A 10,639-nucleotide genomic window follows, 5' to 3' on the forward strand; every position below is an offset into this window, starting at 1 on the left:
GATTGGAATACTGGAACAGCCAATCAAACTTGTGCTAAAAATTATGCCCAAATCACTCTCCTACTGCAGTGTATGTACGGGAACGTTTCACCTTATATATGTATATTTACATCATGGTTAAGAATGAGCGTACAGTCAGTCACAGGGGTGGCACCCAGTTGGACACAGCTCAATTGGACACGAGCCACTCACAGCGCTTGAAACTACAAAGCTCGTAAGCACCGGTCGCTGTGATTGGTCGTGTCCAATCGAGCCGTGGTCAATCGGGATCACCCCCAGTCACAGAAAGGTTGCAACACTTTTTTCCAATGGGTTTTGGAATGCAGCTTTCTCATCGAGCGATTGGTTCTTATTTATGGATCTACAAATAAGAACCAATCGCTGGGTGAGTAGCCTGCATTCCAAAACCAATCGAAAAAAGTGTCGCAACTTCATTGCTTCTGACTGTATATTCACCGACTAAAAGGTTGCAACACTTTTTTTATAATGGATTTTGGAATGGTGGTGATCCCGATTGACCACGGCTCGATTGGACACCACCAATCACAGCGACCGGTGCTTAGGAGCTTTGTAGTCTCAAGCGCTGTGAGTGGCTCGTGTCCAATTGAGCCGTGTCCAACTGGGTGCCACCCGGTTGCATTTTGAAAATCATAGAAAAAAGTCTGTTACAAATTTTAAGGGCCATTCCACACAAACTTGCAGAGCCACATAACCATATGGGGGTGATCCCGATTGATCACGGCTCGATTGGACACCACCAATCACAGCGACCGGTTCTTAGGAGCTTTGTAGTCTCAAACGCTGTGAGTGGCTCGTGTCCAACTGGGTGCCACCCACCATATGCATAAAGAAAATTATCCAATCACATTTCTGTCATAAAGACAAACGTAAACTACGATTGGATGATTTTCTTTATGCATATGTTTATGTGGCTATGCAAGTTGTGTGGAATGGCCCTTAAGCGGGGAGCACAGACTCTTGCATAACGCATAACACATGAGGCATAAGAAATTGAACTAACCAGAGTTCTCTATTGCATGGAAGGGAAAGAAACGGAGAACTTCGATTGGTACATATTCTTATGCATTACGTGTTATGCGTTATGCAAGAGTCTGTGCTCCCCGCTTTAGACTATGTTCAGATTCCCACCAGAGTGTCACCCAGGTATCACTCTATTCTTATTATTTACCGAACATTAAACAAGGATGACATGACACCCGGAGAACACTTGGGTGTGAATCTGAACACGAGCCAGGACAACTGCCATGACGTTCATTTTTCCACGGATTTAGCTACTCCCACTATTATAATACATTCCCTCCTGTTTCTCTTTACTTTTTGAGTATACATTAGTATACATACGATAGAGTATAACCTCTAAAATATAAAATTCTCATTATTACTGATAATACTAACCGATGAAAGGTAATCCCATAATTTTGTGGTAAAGTTGTTACACCACACGCCTGGCAATGCACCATGGTGCTCTTTACAATATTTATTAATAATAAACTGTTTTGTTGCTCAAGATCTTTTTCCTGTTAAAACTCGTATAAACGTCAAAAAAAGTGGACGCTTAAGATGGTTGCCACGACGTAATCCGTTCGCGGATTTAACTACCCCCACTATTGATACATCCTCCTGTTTCTCTTTACTCTTTGGCGAGTGTACATTAATTGTCCACATCGCTAATTGGCTAATTTAAAATAATGTAATCTCATTGGTGAAACAACGAAAATTACTAGGGACGGTGAGTTGCGTATGCAATTGAACTGTGAAAGTGCGCCGCTTCCATCAAGAACATTAAAATGGAGTTTGACTAATCAAAATGCGAGAGACGAAGACTGGCTTCTTGGTTCCGATTGGTCGCGTGCTCTGTAATCGCCTTCCTCAAATTTGGACGTTTTCGTGCGCAGATTACGGTATACGGCCGCTATTTCATTTGTGCGTTTTTGTCATAAAGGGTGCTTTCCATTTGATGACACAAGTCGACACAAGCATCGTTTTATCCTTCTTGACATAATACGCAATTGAACTGTGAAAGTGCGCCGCTTCCATCAAGAACATTAATGCCCATTTCTACCAATATAGATTAATTTTAATCTCGGTTCAACTTACTCTTCGTCTTTTTCTAATCTTTAGAACTAGAAAAAGACAAAGATTAAGTTGAACCGAGATTAAAGTTGATCTGCGTTGGTGGAAACGGACCTAAAATGGAGTTTGACTAATCAAAATGCGAGAGACGAAGACTGGCTTCTTGGTCCCGATTGGTCGCGTGCTCTGTAATCGCCTTTCTCAAATTTGGACGTTTTCGTGCGCAGATTACGGTATATGGCCGCTATTTCATTTATGCGTTTTGTCATAAAGGGTGCTTTCCATTTGATGACACAAGTCGACACAAGCATCGTTTTATCCTTCTTGACATTCAGAGAGTAACAAAGATAGAACGACACTTGTATCAACTTGTCATCAAATGGAAAGCACCCAAATTTTCCAAGCCTGATGATTGGCTATAGGATAGAGAAATTCAAGGATCTTTCTGGTTTGCACACATTTGTCGTACGACAAATGGTATCGACGCAATAGTCGATCAGCTTTCATCACGTTTCGAGCATCGTTTCCGGTTTCCCGTAGAAAATCGAAGGATCGCGAAAGTTTTGCTCGAGCGTCGCTTCCTCCACGTTTTCCCGCGAAGCCACGCACGTGTTTTCCGAGGCGTAGCCGCACCGGCGATCAAAGTCATACGGGAAGGGGGGACGAGACGCGAGGGAACAGTTTCGAAACGCATTTTTTTTTTTCTTTCAAGAGATTACGGGAAAAATCTTAGTAGGTTTCCGATTTTTCTTTACGCACGAAATTACGTGAAAGAGCGAGGATTGATAGTGCAGAGCCATGCGGCGGGTATCGACGCGTGCGGTGTGTGTGCGTAAACGGCGCGTCGATTGCGCATTTCGAAGATGGCCATTTTGGCGGGTGACGTGTTGCGTGCGCGCTGCCGAGCGGCCATAACACGTATTCGCGGCGTGAACGACGTGCACGTCACTCCGTCGTAATGAGAAGTCCGCGGTTACGTGTACGCGACCATGATGAACACCTAGGGCCAAATGAACGTCATGGAATGTCGAGGAAACTCGATGGACGAACGTACCGGCTAGACGGTGGACTCGCAGTCGCACAGGTCGCACTCGTCGCGTACGATTGCTAGAACACGCTAAGAGGGCGAGGGAGAGGGGGCAAGGCACTATGGGAGCAATTTGCGACAGGCGCATGCGCAGATCAGTTTACAGTTGGAGCTTGAAAGAAAATGGCGTCAGCTAAGTTTCTGGAGGAAGCTCTGAGCACGGATGTCGATGAATCCGCAGTGAACGCGATAGTGGGCTCCCTCGAGACGCAGCTTGTGACGTCCGCGCCGACTGTCGCCGGCCATCAAGTGAGTTCCGCATCGGTCAGCCAGCAGAATCACCAGGTGAACAGCGCTATTTCCAACGGGGGCACCATCACCGCGGTACAGCCACAGAAACATGGGGTTTCGAACGGCGGCGGTGCGACTACCGTGAATAGTCTAATGACTCAGGAGGTCACCAAGTCGATTACTACCAGCACTCTGCTGCCCGTGAACGTGGTTACCTCGAACACAGTGGCGCCACAGGTCATCACCACGCAGCAGCAGCAGCCGCCGCAGGTACAGCCACAGCAGCAGCAGCACACACAACCGCCAGGAATATCTCCCGCTACCTATATCAATCAAGTGACGACTAATCAGGTGTCCGGTAATCAGACTACACACATACCAAGTTTGACCAAGACGCACGAACCAGTGAAGCTCATCTATCCCACAGTCGGACAAGTTATTGCCACTACGGGGGTGGCAAATGCTAATAATAAGCTCTCCTTTCCCGCTCAAACTGTCGGGCAGTTAGCAAACGGTACTTTAGGTATAACGTCGCAGGCAGTGCTGCAGACTACAGCGAACGTTGTTACCAATGTTGGCTCTGTTAGCCAGGCAGCGAGCCAAACAGTGACCGCAGTGAATAAGCCAACAGGGGCAGCTTTAGTGATCAAGACAAGTGTAGCGCCTGGCATGGTTTCCGTTCCAATGTCTGTACCGGTCTCTGTGGCTGGCAATGCAGTCAGCACAGCGTTGCAGGCTAAGGGTGGGGTTACTTCGACGATAGTACCCAGTAATGTTCAAATCCTTAATGTAAATACGATGCGTCCTGCAACGCCAGTAGCGGGTCAGCAAGCTAATAAACAAGTTACGCCAAGAGTGGTGATTGGGCAACACCAATTGGTTGGAGCTAGAGCTGGAGGTCCAGGGGTAAGACGTTCCATTTAGTATTTCTTACGATAAATGATAAAGTTTCTTTTCTCTTTAATTTACATACACCTGTATAGTATGTACGAAAGTGTATTGGAATTTATCTTGGCAATTTTATCTGTGTATTTGGATTTCTATATCTACATAAATATATTTTTGTTAAACTAATTTTGAGTTTTATTAAACATTTTTTTAAATATATATAGAATTTTTTAGTGCTCATATTGCTTCACTTCTACTGTATATTTACTATTAATTTATATAATTAATTGTTTAAAGAATAACTTTTTATTTATTTATAATAGAAGATAAACTGTAAGAAAATGTACTGATAATATAATTAATGATTATTATCTTCAATTTTTAGATAACGTTACAGGCACTTCATAGCCTTCAAGCTGGTGCTCAAGGGCATCTGTTATTAAAAACAGAAAATGGACAGTACCAGTTACTAAGGGTGGGTCCAGCTCCAACTGCGGGTACTCCCACTGGTACTGCAGTTACACCAAATAGTATAACTGGCAATGCAGTAGTTGCTGCACCATCTCCAGGCACTACGTACCGCCTAACTTCAGTGCCGACTGTAAGTAGGCTGAATACTCAGTTCACTGGTCCACCACTCGCCACCCTAAGAAAATCTGTTCAGGTGACGCACTTTTATACCTCTTACAAGACTCGTTGTAGTGCTACTGTAGATATTTATTAGTTTGTGATTTTGTTTTCTGTGGAATGATGTTATCAGTAAGCCAATATATTTTATGTTTACTGTTTGTCCACACTAAATTTTATTACGACATAAAACTTTTACTATTAGTTTATTTATTGATTGTTTGCAAACATTTAGTGCATTATATACTTAAAAGGCACAGTATATTATAATTATAATTTTTATAAATACTTTACATGCAAATTCTTTTCTGAATGCAAAGTTTTATGAGCAATTTTGTTATTGTTGTCTTCAGTATCTATTTATTTTTGTACATTTATTCCACATTTCATTGTAAAAATTTAACATAATTGATAACATCTCAATATTAGCTTATTTTTTGGGATGCATTTCTCTGGTAGTACGTCTAAGTTTTATGAAGTAAATGCGTTAAAGTTCAATGTCTATCCAATTTAATTGCATGAATTATTGGTTAAAGGTGTTACGTAGAAACTGCTATGTTAGATGAAAGATAAATTATTTTAAGAAAGAATATAATTGAGGACATCTATATATATCTTTTATATTTATCCTTTATTCTATATTTTTATACATATATTTTTTAAAATTTTATTTTTCTTCCTAATGTTATAGTACACAAGCATGTGATTTTCAAAATTTTTATGAATCTATTTTTCATAAGCCTATTTTCTAATTGGTATTGAGAAATAATAGTGAAACAAAATATTTTTTTTATCTATCTTTGTCTATCTCTTTACTATTATATTATATTATATATTGAATAATAATAGTATATAATAGTATAATTTGGTTAAAAAATTGGCATATTGCACAATTACTTTCAAAAAGGTTTTTATACATTTTCTTACATAGGTAATCGAAACTAAATAAAACTTGATATAATATTCTGTGAATTATTAAAGTAAAACAATCAATGAATATTGGTATATGTTTATTTCAATAATATATTTTATAATATGTCTATACATAATTACAAAAAATTGCAAAATATGAGTCTGTACAAGGTACAAGTGCGTCTAAAGAATACATTTTAATGTTATATGTACATATATATATATATATGTAGTAATTAATTATAAGTATGAATATTGTTGTTATATGTCTTGAATTCAATTTACTTATTAATGCAAGTTATTGATTTGTATAAAATGTATTAAAAATAATGTATTAAAACTTACGATTATGATTATCTGCAATAGCCAGCGAGTTAAAACTTCGATAGGACTATTCTAAACCTTGGCATGCATGTCGGAAAAATAGATGGAATTTATCACGAATGTAGTAATATAGAATTTTCAAAAGTTCTAGTTGCATGCAGTATAAATTATGAAGATAGTAATTTTATATATTTTTACCTTAAATTTTTGAAATTTTGACAAATATCCCTTTTTTATTTATTTATATTTGTGATTTTAAATGTAATACATGAAATCAGTCAATTTTATTTGAGTGTTATTTCAAAATTCCATTAATTACATTAATTACATTGTTATTAAGTAGGAAAACTGTTACATGTGTAAATATGTGTCATAAACTTTCAATGATTCACTTTGTTTTATATTGCAAAATTTATTTTAAATATGATTGTATTTTAAAATTACTTAATTTTTTTATTTATATTTATTATTTTTGCATGTAAGTTTTATTAACTATTCATTTAACATGAATGTAACATGAATATAAATTTTTATATAACATTTTATGGTTTATATATAATTTTAACATTTTAACGACATTAATGTATTGTAAAAATATTACATTGCTACAGACTGTTGCTCCTACTATCACTACATCTACTACAACCCCAGGAACAGTGACTACTGCACCCACAACTACTTCTACACCAACGGCTACCACTGTTCAAACAGCTCAAACTTCTACACCGGTATATTTCATCTCTATTAAGCTGAAATCCTTACAAATTACAAATTAGTAGCGATGTCTATCGACTTTATTTGAAACTTGACTAGCGATTTTATTTGAAAAGTTTCATATAAAATTAAATTTTATAGACTAAAATGATTTAATTTTATATACTATTTGCAAATAATTATGTCTCTTTTTTTTCTTTTAGCGTCAAACTACTGATAATACCAAAGAAAAGTGCCGTAAATTCTTAGCAAACTTGTTAGAGTTATCTAGTCGAGAGCCTAAAGCAGTGGAACGCAATGTTCGAACTTTGATACAAGAACTGATTGATACTAAGGTCGAGCCAGAAGAATTTTGTGACAGACTTGAAAAATTATTAAATGCTTCACCACAACCATGTCTCATTGGATTTTTGAAGAAAAGTTTGCCTCTTTTACGGCAATCACTTGTCACGAAGGAATTGGTCATAGAGGGAATAAAGCCGCCTCCAGCTAATGTTGTTTTTTCTATAGCGTCGGCTGTTCCAACTATTACGGTAAAATAATTTTTATATATGATATACGAAAAATACAGAGTGAATATTAATTCACTTTGTATTGTATTTTTGAATATAAAGTAGATTAAATCAGCTTTTTACCATAAGAGATAAACCGACTGCAAGTCTGACTTAGCGTCGTTTTGTAGATACACTATGAACTGTATATTTTTTGTATTTAACAATAATAGCATAAGTATTATAATATTAGTAGTATAATATTAATAGTATATTAATAGTATAATAAAAATTATATACAAATAATTGGTACAGGATTATCACATCATTTTCTAACTTGTCATTATATGTTATTGTATATTGTAGCAACCACAATACAGACCTGCAGTAGCAGTGGCAGAAACAGCAGTAACGACAGCAACAGTTGTTACAACAACAGTTCCACGACCTGTTCAAAGTATTCCACAGAGGCTGGTAAGGTTTTCATTTATCGTTTAGCAACGTTAATATATATTTATATAGATAAACAATAGTTAATTTATAAAACAATTCTAAGAGTAAGATGTGTTTATTAATCTTTTCTTAATTAAATGAGATACTTAGTATAATAGTATAGGAATTAATATGAGGAATAATATGTTTTAATAACATATTAGAAGTTATGTGTTTTTTTTTGTAATTTTTTTACGAGTGCAATGTATAATAAGAATTACATTGTTTTAGGTTCGACCAGTAACGACGGTGGTTCGGAGCCCTACCGCAGCATATACAGTGAAATCGACAGTAGCAACAACTGGAATTCGCCCCACTGCCCCTGTTGTGCAAAAACCACCTATAATTACAACCACAGTTGTAAAACCAATCACTACTACGCAAGGAAAAACACTCAATACCACCACTACTGTTAATAAAGCCGTAGTGCCTTCTCTTGTTCAAAAACCGGCTGCGAAGGAGAAAGAGAAAAAGACGTTTTCATCAGCAGGATATACGTAAGTTTTACTGCCTAAGGGCGCTGTAAATAGTTGATTATTGTGAGCAAGTTAGTAAATGAACGGAGATACGAGAAACATGTATCTGAAGTTAATACATACCATAATTATTATAAACTTGCAACATGTAATGATTTATTATATTATATAGGGCGGATGATGACATAAATGATGTAGCAGCTATGGGTGGTGTTAATCTTGCGGAGGAATCTCAAAGAATACTCGGTTCTACGGAATTTGTTGGTACCCAGATACGATCTTGTAAAGATGAAGTATTTTTGCACATGACACCATTACAACAAAGAATTAAACAAATTGGTAATTTAATTTTATTCTTTTTAGCATAAACTGATAAAATAATATATAAGTTAATTCTGACAACGATATATTATTTTATAGCATCCAGTCATGGACTGGAAGAACCCAATCAAGAAGTAGCAGCATTAATTTCGCACGCTGTTCAAGAAAGGTTAAAGAATTTAGTAGAAAAGTTAGCAGTCATCACAGAACATAGGATAGATCTTATAAAGGTAAAATTCATAGAGATCTCTTAAAATTTATAGAGAGGGAGAGAAACGTTATTTATTTAAAATTTTTGTATTTCTATTTATGCAGATATAATTCGTAGATATCAATCTATTAATTAAAAATTTTTAAATATAAGTTAGTGGATATTTTAGCGGGTTCTCTTTTTCGTTTTTATAATATTTTATCTGGTTACAGGTCGATCCTAGATATGAAGTAACACAAGATGTAAGAGGACAATTAAAATTTTTGGAAGATCTAGATAGAATCGAACGTAGGAAACACGAAGAACAAGAACGGGAATTACTTTTACGTGCTGCAAAGAGTCGTGCAAAAACAGAAGATCCCAAGCAAGTAGAATTAAAAGCTAAGGCCAAAGAGGTAATATATAAATACTTATAATTCTGCAATCTATTATAAATTATGTTACGTAAATTCTAATTTTTTTTCTAATCATAGTTTCTGTAAAGTTCACCTTTTTCCATAACTTATTTAAAATATTTATTTAAAATATTTTAGATGCAACGCATAGAGATGGAACAATTAAGGACAAGGGATGCGAATATAACAGCTTTGCAAGCAATTGGCCCTCGTAAGAAGCCTAAACTCGATACGGCAGGATCGACCAACAGCACTCCTAGCGCAAATGCATCAGTGAGCGGATTAAATAGGCAAATGCCCATGAGACCACGTTTGAAGAGAGTGAACTTCAGGGATTTGGTATTTCTTCTCGAGCAAGAGAAAGAAACATGTAGAAGCACAACACTGTATAAATCGTACTTGAAGTGATGCACTGTGAAGGGCAGGAACTTTAGTGACCCGCCCAAAATCTGGCGCTCTATCTGCATGGTCTTGTATGAGCTGGCCTCGATGGATCGTGCGACGTTATTTTACGTTGCAATGTATAGTAAGTTATTGCAAATTGCATATTACTGCAAAGAAAATTATTGGGAATTGGCTTGGGATTTTGCGTATATTCAAAGTAAAATTGTTTCCATCATGTCGATACTAAGCTTCCCTATTGTAAATGACTGAACATTTTTTAACTGTAGCATACGTTTTTTAAATGTAACATAATAGATCGCTCTTTATTTTTCAACACAAAATCGCATCGATGAAAAGAGTAATGTGTATGAGCACATGTCTCGTGATTAGTCTCTACATAGTCCTTTCGTGGTGTGTATGAGAGAGAGAAAGAAAAAAGAGAGAAAATCATGTATGTGTGACCATAGAAATATTGTTACATAATGAATGTGTGAATGTACATTAAATGAATGAATGTCTTGTCACTATGTGTAGGTTCGCTGCATTGTAATACTTGACCTATACTTTTGGACACTGTAGCGCTAGTGTAAAATAAGCAGGTTTTGTTATAATAGTAAATCGTATTTTTGCAAACTATAATGTAATAATAATACCGCGAGCACACTGTCCAAAAAGTATGGAATAATTTGTACAATATCTTACACATAATTACTAAATAGTGATAATTTCAATGTTGGTACAACAGAATATAGCTACTCTCCACCGGAAGTTGGAATTGTTATCAGTATATTATGTTGTATATTGCAATCAACATTTTCAGTGTTTATAAAAAAATTAGCTGTTACGTTTTTTATTAAAGAAATATTTACAAAACTAAGAATAACCAATATTTTTTTGATTGATGTTAATTTAATTATTTATATTTCCTTCTCGGAATTTTGGTGCGGATTCTGCTAATAATGAACTTTTGCAGAAATACTTTGCATAATAAA

The 10,639-nt window shown here is 36.2% G+C and overlaps 1 protein-coding gene across 2 annotated transcripts; it reads left to right on the forward strand.

Moving 5' to 3' along the window:
• The first annotated feature begins 2,576 nt into the window (after nucleotides 1-2,576).
• LOC108769375 (TBP-associated factor 4) lies at nucleotides 2,577-10,434 on the forward strand. Of its 2 annotated transcripts, none has more exons than XM_018520317.1 (10): nucleotides 2,577-4,318; nucleotides 4,686-4,964; nucleotides 6,775-6,891; nucleotides 7,081-7,410; nucleotides 7,735-7,842; nucleotides 8,092-8,357; nucleotides 8,509-8,675; nucleotides 8,757-8,887; nucleotides 9,081-9,263; nucleotides 9,402-10,434. In XM_018520317.1, exons 1-10 carry the CDS (start codon nucleotides 3,305-3,307, stop codon nucleotides 9,669-9,671), a joined length of 2,865 nt encoding a protein of 954 aa, XP_018375819.1. In that variant the 5' UTR covers nucleotides 2,577-3,304; the 3' UTR covers nucleotides 9,672-10,434. The 2 variants fall into 2 exon arrangements, with proteins under 2 accessions (XP_018375819.1, XP_018375821.1); XM_018520319.1 differs by having other exon boundaries at nucleotides 4,686-4,901.
• Nucleotides 10,435-10,639: the final 205 nt, after the last annotated feature.

The sequence above is a fragment of the Trachymyrmex cornetzi genome, unplaced genomic scaffold (genome assembly GCF_001594075.2).
Source record: "Trachymyrmex cornetzi isolate Tcor2-1 unplaced genomic scaffold, Tcor1.1 scaffold9, whole genome shotgun sequence".
Classification (NCBI taxonomy): Eukaryota; Metazoa; Arthropoda; class Insecta; order Hymenoptera; family Formicidae; genus Trachymyrmex; species Trachymyrmex cornetzi.

What these genes read in the sequence shown, in the direction of transcription:
- LOC108769375 (XM_018520317.1), top strand. Translation starts at nt 3,305, where the DNA reads ATGGCGTCAGCTAAGTTTCTGGAGGAAGCTCTGAGCACGGATGTCGAT. An exon ending in CTAGAGCTGGAGGTCCAGGG is followed by an intron (nt 4,319 to 4,685) that starts GTAAGACGTTCC and finishes TTCAATTTTTAG; the next exon opens with ATAACGTTACAGGCACTTCA. An exon ending in CAGCTCAAACTTCTACACCG is followed by an intron (nt 6,892 to 7,080) that starts GTATATTTCATC and finishes TTTTTCTTTTAG; the next exon opens with CGTCAAACTACTGATAATAC.